Below are 17,997 nucleotides of genomic sequence, written 5' to 3'. Positions count from 1 at the left end.
TTCTTACAGGCCTCAGTTCTTATTTTCTGTAACCAGTTATGTGTGAATGATGCACCAAATGTTTGATGTCATATCTATTTACTCTTTAAGATGAGTATCAAATTGAGAATAACGTTTGTGAGTGACCATTTGCCCCAACTTTTTTGCTGGTAGACGCCAAGCTGGTATATGACCAATTACATTGGAAAAAATTTACGTCTAAGTTAGTCAGGCGCACACTGCGATTCGTTGCGATCCGAATTTCAAAGAAATTGTAATGACATTTGAAATGGACATCTTAGCAACCAGAGTTCAGAATATTAGTAGGTCTACTGAAATCAAAATTCAAATCCAAATTGTAATTACATGTACGTCATCATCGGCTGCGACTTGAAGCCGATTGGGACTTCACTCCCAACACTGGGCTTGTCTCAAAGCAAAATTATGATTTTATTATTCCTAACATAATGTTGAACTTAAAATGAAATAATCTTACTTCTTGGAACTTTCACATGTGATTTAAAAAAAAAAGTGTGTGCTGGTTTAAGTTTAAAAGATTCCGGGGTCCCAAGGGACCTGATTTTGAAAGGGTTAGACAAAGCAATCAGTAATCGACTATAAAATTCAACCATCCTTTTTTGTGCTGCTAAGAATTCAAAAGGTCTAGAGCAGTAAGTGCATGCCTCGTGATTTAGTGAACATGAAACTCCAAACCCTGCTTTCCTCTTGTATATGTATACAGTACATTGTAGCTATCCTGAAATTATTTTCCATTAAATGAGTTGTACGGGCTTCTGCTAATCAATTCAACAATCAATTGTACACCATTTCAAAGCATCGGGTCTACTCATGATACATCTCAATAGGGGGTTTTCATTCCACATTGTACAACGGATTCAAGAAAATAGAAAATGTATTGCCAAATGCCCTTCATGACAAAAACCCCCCAACCAACCATGAGGTCTTTGTTGAAAATTAGTGAATCAAAACAGCAGTTTCGTCCTGGACTCTGGACAAATTTGCAATTTTTTGTCAGCTCCAAAACTTAGGATGAAACTGCTGTACCAGTTCAACAATTTTTGACAAAGACCCCCCAGCTGTTCTTTTCCATACATTAACTGTTACATCTGCCATGCGTCGCAAAGCAAAACTCCCTTATCATACAAACCACACAAAATCAGAGTCAAGAATGAAACCATTATTTTACTGCATGTAGCATATGTTTATTTTTTTTCTCGTTTTGTTATTCAGATACATCGTTTGCCACAAAGAGTCACACATGTTGAAAAGAAGCCATTACACAATGTTGATACAGATATTATCTTTTAAAATCGTGCCGATTGTAGACTTTTACATGTTAGATAATGTATTATCCAGGACACATACGTACAATAGATTAAGAAGTATATTACATCAAAATATGTGTTTACATATTAGTGTCACAAGTACTGTACTAAACGCTGATACTCAAACATAAATATATATACATGTGATAATTATCCACCAATAATTGCCAGTGCCTCTACAGTTCATTACAAACACCACGAAAGGTATTTATGACAACTTCAAGAGTGACACTTGAATAAAAATCGTCAAATCATTTGTTGCTATGGACCCCCTCTCTTTATTGGCTTTATCTAGTTTCAGAATGGATCATCTTTGTTCTGTAATCTTGGATGTAAAATGCACAAGTTATTATCACATTTTGGGGATCAATGGGCACGCTATTGGCAGTTCCAAACTTGAATCCATTTTATAAAGAATAATTTACACCAAAAAAATACACCAGTTTAATATGTATTTTAAAAATTCTAAGAAAAATTTAATTTAATACCCTTTTTAGAATTCATAGCCACTGCCATAAAAGAAAAAAAACTGTATTTTACTTAAAAGTGCCATATTCTTACAAACTTAATATATTATTATTTCATTCTAATATTTCCTTGGTAAATTTTACATATCCTGATTGCTGAAGAGTTACTTTAATATGCATGAAAAAGGGAAGTCTCATATTTGTTCATGCAATTAATGTTTGAGAAATACATATACATAGATACCTTTATATTAAACTCGAATAGAGGTTTTAAGTTTGGTGTTGAAAGCAGGTGTTAGTGTTGAGTCAGCACACACCAGCCACAACACCCAACTTGACATGGGTCTGGTGGGGGGGGGGGGGTAAGACTAAAACATGGGTACTTACATAAAACAAATATTGAACATTGATGCCTAGGAAATCAGATTGTTTACCTAAAAAATTGCATAACTTTGGTTTTTTGTCAGTCATCTGATCAACATAAACACATGTATAAACTTCTAGGTAATGAGAGTATACAGACTTCGTATGATGCAATCTGATAAACCTGCATATTATATCAAATATTTTCCAAAGTTGAAGTAATTTTTAGACCAGGTCATGCAAACGTGTTGTATTCCTCTTCTAAGTCGAATTTTTCCTCAGTCAAACATATTTCAGAGGTTCCAAAACATACTCGAGCTCAGTTACCTGTATAATAATCAAAGTTATAACCTCGATGAGAAAGAAAACCCTACAGCTTGAACTAAGTAATGACAAAGACTACATATATTTGACAAAAGACATGACTAAACTTCCAATAAGTGTCATGGTTTTAGTCACATTGAGCGACTTCACTTGCATATCTGTTTATCCTTTATGCGACAGCTACAAGAAACATTATCAAAATATATAGACTGACGTTGACAATTACTTTTCTTCAAGAACGAATTCATAGTATAAAAATAAGCCAAGAATTAGTGACGTAGTTCTTGTTTCTTGTTCTTCACGACACGTGAAACAAATATATCATTATTTATAAGCTTACGGTATCATATTGAATATAATACAATAGACAGGTGTAGAGGAGTGATAGTAATAAATATTCTTCGAGTGCACATAGTACAAATGTATCCAATTTGATTTTGTTCAGGATATCGGTGACATTGCTTTAATAGTCACGATTCAGTAGTGATGAAAAATAAGATATTTGCTGAGTGCTTCATGCTTTATAGAAGTATAATAATTTATAAAGACTTCAAATGATAGCATGCACCCAAAAATATTGCACAACTGTGATAATAAATTATTTAATACACACATAGATTATTACAATACCCACTTTTCAAATTTGCAGATTTCTTAATATGGGGTAAAGTCACATTCACAAAGACTCATCATGAAACAGCATTTTCAAAAAGTTGATATTTGTGGCTTTCATATATAAGCAAAGAAAATGGAATGTATATTTGTATACTGAGCTTTCCGACACGGACATTTAAAAAATAGTCATGCAAAAATGTGATATCGCAGAAATAACTCTTTAGTAATGATGTGCCAATTCAATACAAAAAACTATGACTTACAGTACCCTTTCACATAAACAGTGTGTCACACACACTTTTTCGTGACTTAATTAAAGGACAATCTAGGGAAATGGCAAAGGAGAAGGAGGAATTTCGGATAGCTAAATATTGTGTCTGAACACTAGACTATCACACAGGAGGTATACAACTGGACGCAGTGGTATGCACCTGTAATCCAACCTACTTGGGGAAGTTACAAATTGATGCAGAGGTTCAAGGCCTGGTCATGTCTTTCGCATGGTGACGTTAAAGCTCGGTCCACGGTCATATCTGACTGATACACTTCTGAAAAATAAAAACCAATTACACACACACATATACTCATGATATAGTATGCACATAGATGCAAATGTGCACAATAAGAGTATGATTATCATCTATAGGTACATACAAAGTTGATTATAAAAATCTGATCCTAATTCCATCATGAAACATAGATTGAAGTGTCTTCATACTATGCATGTATAGGAAGGTTTGCACATTCTTGCGAACATCAAGTACGCATATACACTGAACAAGAAAAAAAATAAAACTTTTCCTATTTATTCAATGGAAAGATTAAGAGTAGAAAACAAATTGCCAACAAGTCATCTTTCCAAATGAATAAAATGCCCCAAATAAACTCTCAATTGGGCTGATGGTAATCACCCTCATTTAAAATAAGTCTTTAGATTCTTAGCTTTTATTACAGATAACGATATCACTGCAAAAAATGACTTCAAGTGTAGAGATGCTTTTCATGAAATAATAGAAATATATTGCATACAACTGTCCTTGCAACTGTCGTGGTCATTAATACACATAGATATATCCAATATAAATATTTCAACAGAATATTCTTTGAAGAAAAAGTATGAAAAATAATACAATATGCCACATTACTTTTCATGCGTCTTTTTAGATTAGAGATTAAAGGTACAAAACACTTGCACATACATGTACCTTAAACTTCATGCAGACACTTGTCATATTACAGAAACATGTTACATTCGACACAGAGTAGTAGGTCTTTGATTTGTACATATGAATATTTACAACCAAAATAATAACCAGCAAGGTACAGGCTGCATAAATTATGTACAGACATACATACACAGAGAGTGCACCGATGCAATGAATATTCATAAATTACAACCATGAATATTCATGAGATACAACAAGTATTTATGAGTTCTGATTATTCATTATCAAATTGACTTAATATTTGTTGTTGTATAATGAAAGTAAAGAAAATAGGTATGCATACTTAAGTAAGAGATTGCCACTGAATTATTTTCCCTCTTTCGCCCGGATTGCCGTTTAAGAAATTACAAGCAAGATTCAAGCGATTCATATGGAATGTTTGTGAAAGAAATAAAAAATAATTCATGAACTACCGGTAGATCGATACAAAACATATGAAAATATCATCTTTGTAATTCAAAATCTTTGTTGAGTCAGTCTGCTTTTGGTTTCTATTAGCACACATAAAACTGCTAGAGTCAAATAACTGACAGCATTAGAAAAAGAAAAATCAAATACCATGTTCAAAGAATTCCTTGACGTATAAAAGAAAAATCTAAGTGTGATTTATGATATATTTTACTATTCTGAAGATGAGGTAACCTAAACAAAAATGTCAATGTTAACCTGAAAAGGGTTCATAAATTACTTAACTTGGGCTATACACCCAAAATTAAACTATGGTTATATCTTAAAAAATGCATTTGAATATCAAAAGTACATGACAACTACAGGTAGAAAGAACCAATCATTACTTGTGTAGTTTATCTGCCATTTTCATTATGGACAATGAATTAAATCATATTTGTAAGGGGCTTTGCTTGCACAAGGATAAGATGGCATATTTGTAGTTGCCAATTTTTTGCAAATTGTGTTGATGATTTTTTCTTCTTCAAATGAAACCCTTCCAATGTGAGGAATCGTACAACCCTGAATTCAATATTTGGTATACATACTGTTCTGGATAATGTGAATTTTCCTCAAGATCAAACACAGGGGTCATTTAGATTATATAAAAAGAGATGGAAACATAAATCTGACATTTCATGTATCTAGATTTTAAACCTAGCAGCCACATTGTCACAATACTTATTACCTTAATCAGATATCTTACTTTGCTGGCAAAGCTGGATATATAAGGACATACATGATATACTTGCTACTGTCTCAACTGGAAATTGAAGGAAAATAATCGACCGAGGCAAGAAGAAAATCAAAGTAAAAACTCAAGTTTGAAGTTAAAAGCAGCATGGCGAGACTCCGCTGAGGTACTATTGATGTTTTGGCAAGTGACATTTTTAAAAACAAGGTGGTTCTTTCACAATTTTGTTCAAATTTCAAGTTTACACATTATAAAGTTAACAGAAGTGAGTAAAACTGATAGTTAAAAGGTAAAAATGATGCATCTTTAAAAGGTAAAAATAAAATATCTCAGGAGGAAAAGCAATGACCCTTTAAATAAAATATCACTCCTAGTCATAATATATTAGCAAATTTGAAGATAATACACCTTTAAAGAAAGAAGTGGGGATACTTTGGGAAAGATAGAGAGATATTATTTGAAAATTAAAAATCTAATAACAAATCCAGTACATCCATTATGTTCGTGATTCATATATGTCAAATACACTCAAAATTCTACTTAAAAAAAAAACCTTAAAAAATTAGACTTTCGAAAATATACCTTTATCAAGATGATAAAATGGGCAAAAAATCAAGTCACTTTGAAATCATACCTTTCTACAGGTGTCTTTTGCAAATGATCAAGATGTATTACAGAAGTTCAAATAAGTTCAGATAAGATCAAACTTTAAAAATAAATTAGCTCTACATTGAGAAAACAATGTAAGAAGCTAAAACAATGTATTAAAGAAGCTAATAAATATAAACATATTGTTGAGATATCATTAATGGCTTAAAGTCAGTAATGAATTGTTTTCCTAAAGTATAGTTTTACCCATAATACACTGCAGAATTAAGAACTTGACTTTGACATGGAAGCCGCGGTAGCTCAGTCGGTAGAGTGGGGTACTAGATTGCGTTCACCCGGGGTCGGGTCCCACTTAGTGTGCTTCTGCCTTTGGTCAGGCATTTATGCCCAATATCAGGTCCCTTGGAGAGGACCGTTAGTCTTCAGTCCTCTTGTTGCTTTCATACAAGCATTCATGCTTTCTTAGCAATCAGGTGAAATTAACACCACAACCACCACTTACAGTGATAAGATGCGGAATTTCCTTGATTAATGCAGTGATGTCATCAAAAGTTGGTGGAGAACTGAACGGAAACTGGCAGGAAATGGCTGCATCGAAAGCACATAGAGTGTATAAATTTTTTTCAAAGATTTTTTAAAAGACCTTAAATTATTTTTCTAACAATAGAAATATAAATCAAATGAATACCGAAAATAGGAAGCTATAAAATTAAGATTTTACATACTTTTTTTAAACCAACTTGTGAAATAAATAACTTAGACAAGATTATTAAGTCCAACAGTTTTCTCCAAATGAAGCTGACTTGTAAATGAAAGAAACCTTTTTCGAGTTGAAAAAAAATTCTCCAATAGCAATCTGAAATATAATATTGATCCATTCATAAATTTTAATTGCACAGAATAAAACATCTCTTTGCATGTTTTGAATCTCACATCAATTCAGCTACTTCTCTGGGAATATGCTACACGATCCGGCAGACGCCCGATCGTTTGTTCCTTTTCATCTTGCCCGTGGAGCCGTTGCTGGAGCTGTTGTCCGAGTAACTCTGGTGGCGGCCTTTCTGGTTGTTGGCGGCTTTGATGCGGTTGGCGTCGGGGGCGGAGCTTGTTGACTTGCGGCCGACCTGAGGCATGTGCAGTGAGGTTTGTTTGTGGAGCAGCGGCGGGTGAGGCTTGATCGGTAGTACTGTCTGAGATTCTGGAGACAAGAAATAAACACAAAAGATATACAGTAAATCCTGGGTCCAGTTTTCGTAAAGACTTGTTATGATATGGTAGACTATCAGCCAATCAGATTGAAGTATTACACTAGCTTTTAACTGTTATTGCAAATTTATTTTTCATAACAAGTTTTAAAGAAACTGGCCCCCTGCTCTTGCAATAACCTGTCTATAATGGCCCCAGAGCCCTGTTTCACCAACCTTGTAATAACAAATTTGCAATAGCGGTTCAAAGCTACTGAAATAACTCTGGCTTTGTTGTGCACTGTATTGCTTTCCTTGACCATACGTGTGTCCTTTTGTGCACTAACTGTCCGTCTTCAGGAGTGAAGACTCCTGTAGACGAAAAGTCAACCTGCCTGAAAAGTCAAACTTTCTCTCCTACTCTACAACTCCACTTGCCAACTCAAGCGAGCAATCTCTAATCTCTCCAACTCCAGCCAGCTTTCTGACATCTCTCCAACAACTCAAGCTTCTAAACTATTTCAGCTTTACAGTCCTTTTACGGACTACAATACAGAAAGATACTCTACTTTCTTGCCTATCCATTTCACTTCTACCTCTATCCACCTTTTTAATCCTTTCTAGGACTTTCCACATGGTGTACCGTAAACCTCTTCTGCCATTATAGGCAAAATACATGTATAGCATAGTTTGCATATGGGCAATACCTTAAAATATGTACGTCTGATCACCTATATCAGGGGTGTGAGTGGTCACAAATAAAAAGATCTGAAAAAAGTTGAAGAGTGTTGAAAAAGTCTGAAATAAAAAGAGCTCCCATACTTTTTGTACAGAGGAAGGCCAAAAATAAGCTGAAATTAAGCTGAAAATCAAAACAAAAAAATCTAAAATCAGATAAAAATCTAAACTCTCACACCCCTGCTATATGTGGGACCTTCATGAAATTATCTCTTTCTGATTTCTTGTTCTTTTGACAGTCTGTAATATTCTCAAGGGGCCATGATTTGGTCAGTTTATGAAGTGAAGTAAGATTTGAAAAAAATGGGGGTCGGACGTACAAAAAGGTTGATTATTTTACGGAATTGCCCATACGTTTTGGAAAAATCTGTACCTTCTTTGACGTCAATATCGACCTGGCTCTGTGACTTGATATCGGAGGCAGGGCTGTTATGAAGACAGAGGAGAGGGGTGCTTCCCCCTTCAACCAGTCTCAGGATGATGAAGCTTGCATCGAAGGACATCTCAAGACCAGCCACCGGTTGACGGATGTGAAAGGAGGTGATGAGGGTTCCCGTCTGGACCAGCCACACCCTGACGGTGCCGTCCAATGAACCTGGGAGTTAACAGAGAAGAGACACCACACATGATATCAATGCGGTAACTAATAACAGTAATAATAATAATAGCTGGATTTATATAGCACTTACATGTATGTTATAGGATACAGAGCACAACTATTATCACATCAGTTTTTGTTTGAGCTGTTGTTTTTTAGCAGAGCTCTGTTACATTCATTTTACCCTCACATTGTAAGAATTTTTCTCTGAAGGTAAACAAAAGATGTGGTTAAAAAAGATAACATTTAGGATAAAATCATGAAAAAATGGTCCATTACACTATTGGGACAGATTCAGATAGCACCAAAAATGTATTGAAAGGCATAGTAAAGCCTTTTGTTTTTCTATTGCTCTTTTATAAAAACAAATAATAACAATAATGATCTGCTTTTATATAGCGCTTAATATATCGGAACGTCTCTAAGCGTTTTACGGATCTTATTACCCCGTTCATCCGATTCTGGCATGCCCGCATATACTGTATGCACTTTCTCCACTCCCTGGGAGCATTCCAATAAGAGTTGCAAGCCTTGATTGTTAGGCATATTACATAGGCTTTCGCATCCTACCTGGGGCCCGTTTCATAAAGGACTTGCAACTGTTGCAAATTTGGCATAATAGCAACTAACATGGTAACAGGGCTCAGCAGCCAATCATCATCAAGGTTACCATGGTAGTTGCCATAATGGAAAAGTTGCAACAGTTGCAAAGTCCTTTTTGAAACGGGCCCCCTGGTACCCATTTAACACCTGGATGGAGAGTGGCAAAGTGTGGATTGATGCCTTGCCAAAGGATGCAGTGAAAGCTCTTTTTCTACAAGTAGTGCACACTGATCACTGGTTGTTAGTGCAGCACATATCTCAAGAAACCTCTCTGTACTGTATTTCCAGTCACGCACTCAGTTACATGCAAGCACTGTACAGATGTGCACCACATGCTACGGATGTCTGCTCAAAGTGTGGATTGATGCCTTGCCAAAGGATGCAGTGAAAGCTCTTTTTCTACAAGTAGTGCACACTGATCACTGGTTGTTAGTGCAGCACATATCTCAAGAAACCTCTCTGTACTGTATTTCCAGTCACGCACTCAGTTACATGCAAGCACTGTGCGGATAAGCCCCACATGCTACGGATGTCTGCTCAAAGTGTGGATTGATGCCTTGCCAAAGGATGCAGTGAAAGCTCTTTTTCTACAAGTAGTGCACACTGATCACTGGTTGTTAGTGCAGCACATATCTCAAGAAACCTCTCTGTACTGCATTTCCAGTCACGCACTCAGTTACATGCAAGCACTGTACAGATGTGCACCACATGCTACGGATGTCTGCTCAAAGTGTGGATTGATGCCTTGCCAAAGGATGCAGTGAAAGCTCTTTTTCTACAAGTAGTGCACACTGATCAATGGTTGTTAGTGCAGCACATATCTCAAGAAACCTCTCTGTACTGCATTTCCAGTCACGCACTCAGTTACATGCAAGCACTGTACAGATGTGCACCACATGCTACGGATGTCTGCTCAAAGTGTGGATTGATGCCTTGCCAAAGGATGCAGTGAAAGCTCTTTTTCTACAAGTAGTGCACACTGATCAATGGTTGTTAGTGCAGCACATATCTCAAGAAACCTCTCTGTACTGCATTTCCAGTCACGCACTCAGTTACATGCAAGCACTGTGCGGATAAGCCCCACATGCTACGGATGTCTGCTCAAAGTGTGGATTGATGCCTTGCCAAAGGATGCAGTGAAAGCTCTTTTTCTACAAGTAGTGCACACTGATCACTGGTTGTTAGTGCAGCACATATCTCAAGAAACCTCTCTGTACTGCATTTCCAGTCACGCACTCAGTTACATGCAAGCACTGTACAGATGTGCACCACATGCTACGGATGTCTGCTCAAAGTGTGGATTGATGCCTTGCCAAAGGATGCAGTGAAAGCTCTTTTTCTACAAGTAGTGCACACTGATCAATGGTTGTTAGTGCAGCACATATCTCAAGAAACCTCTCTGTACTGCATTTCCAGTCACGCACTCAGTTACATGCAAGCACTGTACAGATGTGCACCACATGCTACGGATGTCTGCTCAAAGTGTGGATTGATGCCTTGCCAAAGGATGCAGTGAAAGCTCTTTTTCTACAAGTAGTGCACACTGATCAATGGTTGTTAGTGCAGCACATATCTCAAGAAACCTCTCTGTACTGCATTTCCAGTCACGCACTCAGTTACATGCAAGCACTGTGCGGATAAGCCCCACATGCTACGGATGTCAGCTCACTTACATGATACAGCAATGCTGCCATCGCTTGTCATCTTGCAGCCAGTCACTGCAGCGGTGTGGCCCTGTATGGTCTTCTCTATCTCTCCCGTCGACATGTTCCAGATGATAAGGGTCGAGTCATCGGACCCTGATATGACGTGGCGGTTGTGATCGGCCGTAGCTACGCAGGTCACGCGGTCATCATGACCTGCTAAGATCTGCCATACAAAATAAAAACAAATTGAGTTATTTCCCTGAATTGTAGATTAAAAACAAATTGGGGTATTTTCCCCTAAATAGTGAAAAAATATGTAACCACCATTACCAGACCAAGAATATACATCAGCTTACTTCTAAAATAATGACCTCTGCAACCTTTGACCTTTAACTATTTGACACAAGATTTATCAGCTCGATGTTGCTATCATATGCATACTTAATTCAAATTAAAATTTGAACCATCAAATGGTTGTTTGGTATCAAAACACAAAATTTTCAGGTATATACTTTCCTCTGTAACCTGGTGACCCCAAATACTTCCATAAACAAGTGGAACGCCTCTGGCAGTCTCGCCTGCATTACACGATTCGATATAGCAGCAGTGCTGACTTTGAAAACAGCTAGTAAATAATTATTCACCAAAGAAAAAACTCATATGATAATAAAATACTATGTCGATTGACCCAACATGACCTTTGACCATGATCATGTGACCTAAGACAGGTGCAAAACAATCATTCATACTTGATTACCCCTATGTCTATGTTTCATGAACTACATGTACATGTAGATCCATAAACTTTCAAAGTTATGATGCCAATTCAACAAATACCCCTAACACGGCTAAAGTTCATTGACCCTAAATGACCTTTGATTTTGGTCATGTGACCAAAAACAAGCATAAGATATTCAGGGATACATGGTTACTCTTATGTCCCAAGTTTCATGAACTAGATCTACAAACGTGAAAGTTATGATGACAATTCCACAAATACCCCCAACATCATCAAAGTTTGTTGACCCCAAATGACCTTTGACCTTGGTCATGTGACCTGAAACTCGCACAGGATGTTCAGGGATACTTAATTGCTCTTATGTCTAAGTTTCATGAACTAGATCCATAAAATGTCAAAGTTATGATGACAATGCCACAAATACCCCCAACATGGTCAAAGTTTGTTGACCATAAGTGACCTTTGACCTTGGTCATGTGACCTGAAACTCAGGCAGGATCTTCAGTGATACACTATCACCCTATGTCCAAGTTTCACGAACTAGGTTCATATACTTTCTAAGTTATGATGACATTTCAAAAACTTAACCTTGGTTAAGATTTCAATGTTGACGCCGCCGCCGTTGGAAAAGCGGCGCCTATAGTCTCGCTCTGCTATGCAGGCGAGACAAAAAGCATGCACAATAAATCAACGAGACAGGAAGGTTATGAAAGAGTTCCAGATGATTCGACTGAAGAATATAAAGAAGTGCTGATTGGAGAAATAACTGGAGAGACGCTAGGTATTGTATCTGAATCTGATAATGATGATCGATCACCAAGCTCTGTCGGTGCTAAAAGGTTTTTAATGACTTACCTGAGTGAGTTTGCCAGTCTTTGTCTCCCAGATCTTCAGAGACATATCCTCAGAGCCAGTGATTGTAAACTGACTATCTCTGGTCACTGTCACGCATGTAATTATCTACAATACAGAAGGCAGAGAAACAAGATTAATGAAATTAAGGATACAAATTACATAGATATTGTCTTTGCAAACATAGTTATATAGACATTGGGTTTGGACTGGAAATTACAATGAAACAAGAATGAATGTAATAATAAACCTAGCTTGTTGATTCACAAATGCACGCAGATCAAGAATAGATAACACAGCTAACTGAATATTTTCAAATAATGAATTCTAAAACCTTTGACATTGTTACCCCAAAATCTAATCAAATTATTGTCAAACCTACATGTGTAAATGGGCCAAGTAAGTATCTAATCTGTCACATGGTTATTTTGTTTCTTTTCAAGGGAAACTACACTTGTTGTCTATATAAACACATGGACCATCTACAAAGGCTAAAGCAGGTTTGACCGTACCTGAACATGGTTAACGGTTTTGACCGATTCTCCACTACCAGTGGTCCAGATCTTCATAAGTTCATTTCGATCTCCGCTGATTGCGTAAGTATCATCAGGCGTCAGGATAACCATGGCAGAAGGACCCATACACGATAACAAAACCTATGGTGAATTAAAACAGAAATGTTTGTTAACTCTTTGCCTGCCAGACAGAATCACTCCTGCACCACATTAATTTCAAGATGCAAAACAAGAGGGGTTTAGCATGGACTATACTAATTCAACTCACAATAGCTTTTGACTTTGACTTATGACTTTTGAAAAGAAAAGCTTTGTGTGTACACTGTACTATGTGATGCACACGTCACTATTGTGAATCTGTGTATGAACGATAGACTTTATGCACCCTGTATTATGAATAGAATGTGACTCCAGTCGAAGTTGGCAGCCTGCAGCAAACAAGTTTCAAGATAAAGTCTTTAAAATGTAGACTACTTGTAATCAATCATTAAGATCTACATCTTATCACTTACATAAACCTTAATACAGTGTTTGTGAAATAATGAAATTGAAGCTAAAAAATTATCACATTGATGATCACTAACACAGATAAGCACACATGTGAGAGATTGGATTTCCTTTGATTGAAAAAAAAAGACCTCACACCTGGCTGGAATGCTATGATTATTTTCTCAGTTTCTCAGCAATAACACATTTTCTACAAGAAGCATTTGGCATATTCATACATACAAACAGAAAGACTAAGAGGTTTAGTACTGTAAGGGTTCATTCTTGGAAGATCTCAATATGACTTACCTCTCCCGTAGCAGCCAACCATAGTTTCATGTAGTTGCTGAAATCAGCAGACAGTATCCGCTTGCTGTCGGACGTGATGAGCACCGACGATATGGCATCTTCGTGCTCGGTGAATGCGATGACGACGACACCACTGTCCGTACTCCATACTTTGACAGTGGTATCTTCAGAACCTGAGAATGTATCAATAAACAAGGACTCCTTAAGAAACAATTTTATCAGATAGCAGACATTACATGTACAAAATTTGCCAATAGTGACCAAAAATACATTTTTTTACTCATGTTAAGAGTTAATTCGCAACTTACTTGTAAATTAGTCCACTTTCACTACTCAAACTGGCAGCAATTAAAATTTTCTCCCAATTTTCATATTTTTCAATAACAATAAATTGCAAATAATTGTTAAATATTGCCAATTTGCAATACTGAATAGTGATTTCATTGTTTTCATTGTGTTCCAAAGTTGGGTGGCTTAATAATTAGCTAATCAATATCATACAAATGTAATCAGTTTAACAACTATTATTTAGAAACAACAAATATTCAGAACATCTTTCCCTGTCCTATCATGACAAAGTCCATCCTCGCATCCTTCATGGCAAGCTTGCCCGAGGCTTACCTGACACAGCAAAGCTGCCGTTATCTGCCATAGCGACGCACGAGATTGGTTTTGTGTGATCACAGAATGAATGAATGATTTGACATAGATCCATGTTCCATAGCTTCAGTGAACAGTCGGATGAACCAGTGATGGCAAAGTTTGCATCCCGGGACATGGCTGATACAAGAACAGAATAACAATAATGATTACTCTTGCTTACATAGTGCTTCACACTTTCTTTATCATTTATCATCCAAGCCTGGCGTAATTTCCTTCGGCAAGAAATTTATCCACATTGTGCTGCACTCGACCCAGGTGAGGTGAATGGGTACCCGGTAGGATTTATTCCTTGAACGCTTTAGCGCCTATTAATATGGCTGCTTAGCTACAGCCGGGGTAATAATACAATACCAAGTATCAAAGCGCAGTTGAGTATATGCACATAGTAACTGCGCTATATAAATGGACATATTATTATTTATTAATATTATTAGTCTCTTAGTGCTCTCCAACAATACAACAGAATTCTAAATGACATGCATTCAAAATCACTGCCTCAGCCATTTCGATATCTGGACGATATTACAGATTTAATTTGTGTTTTGAGAAACAAATGAACTTTTCTACGATGGCACTCTTCAAAAATGACATAATGCATGTGAACATTCACAAATCACATTTTCACTTTGTTTCTTTTAGATTCTGCTTTCGCGTCTGGGGAGCATCTTATCTCCATTTGTATCGTCTGACAAGTTGTAATCATCTAAAAGTTACTATAGCAACAGTCAGACACCTGGGAAGCGTTCCATCAACGTTTCTGTCCGACAAGATGTCAGATCTGACAACTTTCATTGATTTTGATTGGCTGAAAAGCACTGTTACTATGGTAACTGTTGGATAAAATGGGACTTGTCAGACAAGTCCTTTCATGAAACGCTCCCCTGGCATGCTCCTTATCCATTCAAAAGCAAGAAAAGCTGTCTGATCTGACTTATCAGATGACAAGTGTTGATGAAATGCTACCCTTGTCATTCTTGTATTTTGCTGTAAGGACCGCTTTTCGGAAAGCTCTATTACATCTCCACTCTACTCTTCTCAAACCATTGTGCACAACGGTTGGCCTGTCAATAGTATTGTGTCTATTCAAGCTGGATCCACCATTGTTCATACTGGTTTTAGATTTGTGGTACCTAACATCTTTACACTCTTCCCCTTTAGATCTCAAATATCCATGTACTGCATAAAAAAACTCTCTCACCAAGACATGTGACCTTGTCTGTATGGGCCTTTGTATTGTCTGTCTCCTTAGTCTTTGGCTTGGGCAGCAACCAGACCTTAACATTTCCATCTGACGAGGCCGAGACCAAGAAGTGACCATTCGGGGTAATGGACACTTTACGGATCGGAGCAGAGTGACCGGTCAGTGTCTGTAGTAGCTCCTGAGATCGGACGTTGTAGACGTAGATGACCTGTTCGGATGTTGCTATGCCCGCATACAGGCCTTCTGGACACATGCAGATGTCTACAATCTGTATTGGGGTCAGGAGAGGGAACAGATATTAACCTGTTGCTCTGAAACCCTTTTTCTTGGAAATGGCTGAACATTACAATAAATAACTTCTTGCCACTATAGCATTCCATTTATCACTGCATTATATACTTCTGAATAATCTCATTTAAAATATGGCAAATTGTAAACTTTTCATTTATAGCAATTTGTTTAAAAAAAAAAAAAAAAAAAGACTGTCTAAAACTTCGATAAAGATTAAACAAAATGAATTTAGTTTGAGATCTTGTTACATGAATCTCAACTTCAATGTCCCCCAAAATATATGAAGACAGCCATTTAATGACATACCTTTCCCTTGTGACCCTCCAGGGTATGTACGAATGTCCCTGTCACCAAGCAAGACATGTTCAGACGTGAATCCTCGTAAGCTGCAAAATAAGAAATATCAATCATAAAAATGTTACATTCCACATGCTAAGAATATTGCTGTCTGTTTGGTTAAAAGTAAATCATATGATAAATTACAGTTAATTATCACACCCCTAGTAATTATCATGGATAGGCAAGATGGTTTTTGGTGATTCAATTATCTCTCTGATCAGAAACTTTGATCTCAAGAGTAGAGATGTGGAAAAGGGACAAAAGAAGGGAAAGACACTAAGCACGATTCTAGCTGAACGTCACAATTAAAAGTAGTGCAGACTTTTATACAGATGTTCACAAAGTGAGGAGATCTAGTTTCAGAAACTAATACAAAAATGCAATTAAAATCATGGTCTAAAGGAACTACCGCACAGAGTGAGGGGGAAAAACAAACCAATTTTTAAATTCTACAATCTTGGCTTGTTTGGGGCTACAGAAGAAGCAAGTAAACTCCTAAAACTTACATCTTAGAAAGAACATGTCATCTCCGGAGACAGTCATATGGGTCATGATACCGCCCTGGCCTTCTATCACGTTGAGCTGAGAGAAATCACGAAGGCTCCATGTCTGTCAGGGAAGAAGGAAAAGATTTGGAGAGTGTTACAATTTCATCAAACAACAGAGAGAGAGTGACAGAAGTCAAATAATGAATGGAGGCAGAGCACGAGAGAGATAGATTTCACGAGAGAATTATGTGTGCCTCCAACAAGCCTCATTAATATATTTGGAATGTATGTACATGTATTTTATTCAGGATTGAAAGGAAAGGATAAGTTGCCTTTTTATGGAAATTTGAAAGAATGACAGGGGGATTAAAATAGGAATATACACTAAGTTCAATCTTCATCTTTCATTAAATAATAAAAAATCCAACAATTACTTGTATAGATACAAACACAGCATTTTCTAATGTGAGATTAAGAAGGTCATACAGTAACAACCCATAGTCGCTGCCAACATACCCGCACTTTGCAATCAGCAGATGCTGCAATCAATATATTGCTGTACTTGTTAGACTTGACAGACACCAATGACTCCAACGACCCTGTCAGGTTCCAGACCAGTTCCCCGTCCTCGATGTTGAACACCCTGACCAGTCCATCCAGGGCACCGCTGATCACCCTCTGGCAGTCAGGTGTCACCGACACGCAGGAGATGGGTCCGTCGTGCTTCTGGATCGTCCTCAGAAGCTTCCCGCCATCGGCCGTCCACAGCTTGAGCGTCCTATCGGCAGACCCAGTGACAACGATGCGGTCGTCCTTGGAAATGGCGATGCAGGTGACGTCCTCGGCGTGGACCGCCTTGCAGGACCAGAGCTTCTCGCTGGAGGCAAGCTTGTAGCAGGCAAGGGTTCGGTCGTTGGTGGTGACGATGATCTGTTGGTTGTCAGTGGACACCACCATCTTGACGATCTCTCGGCCGCACTGGACTGACGTGATGAGGGAGTCGTGCTGGGTGGGGAGCCATGATGTCAAAGGTACCAGGAGGGGACGGGTGAATTGGTCACACCACTCCATTGCTTGGGCAACCAAAGAGTCTAGATCTCGAGGATACTGGCCTATAAGACAAAAAGACAATACATCTCATTGCCAAGTTAAGGTTGTGATTATTTCCCTTTAAACATATCTTTAAAGGCCAAGTCTACCCAGTAAGAAATTGATTTGAACATTTGTTAATTATCAGACAAGTATAATGCTGATTAGCTCATCAAAATCGGATGT

General features: G+C 37.5%; 1 protein-coding gene across 1 annotated transcript in view; it reads right to left on the bottom strand.

Annotated features, from left to right (window-relative positions):
* Positions 1-1,201: 1,201 nt before the first annotated feature.
* LOC129282236 (protein qui-1-like) overlaps positions 1,202-17,997 on the bottom strand; it is a 39,181-nt gene continuing 22,385 nt past the window's right edge. Inside the window, exons 11-21 of the mRNA XM_064112789.1 lie at positions 17,239-17,834; positions 16,741-16,843; positions 16,202-16,281; positions 15,602-15,872; positions 14,362-14,520; positions 13,741-13,913; positions 12,943-13,086; positions 12,434-12,538; positions 10,867-11,062; positions 8,366-8,587; positions 1,202-7,268 (exon numbers count right to left, since the gene is read on the bottom strand). Of these exons, the coding sequence (XP_063968859.1) occupies positions 7,033-7,268; positions 8,366-8,587; positions 10,867-11,062; positions 12,434-12,538; positions 12,943-13,086; positions 13,741-13,913; positions 14,362-14,520; positions 15,602-15,872; positions 16,202-16,281; positions 16,741-16,843; positions 17,239-17,834 (2,285 nt within the window). The 3' untranslated portion in view covers positions 1,202-7,032. The remainder of the gene's footprint in view (positions 7,269-8,365; positions 8,588-10,866; positions 11,063-12,433; positions 12,539-12,942; positions 13,087-13,740; positions 13,914-14,361; positions 14,521-15,601; positions 15,873-16,201; positions 16,282-16,740; positions 16,844-17,238; positions 17,835-17,997) is intronic.

The sequence above is a fragment of the Lytechinus pictus genome, chromosome 18, assembly GCF_037042905.1.
Source record: "Lytechinus pictus isolate F3 Inbred chromosome 18, Lp3.0, whole genome shotgun sequence".
NCBI classification, from domain to species: Eukaryota; Metazoa; Echinodermata; class Echinoidea; order Temnopleuroida; family Toxopneustidae; genus Lytechinus; species Lytechinus pictus.
Note: the sequence above shows the minus strand (reverse complement) of the source record. Positions and strands in the feature narration are given on the sequence as shown.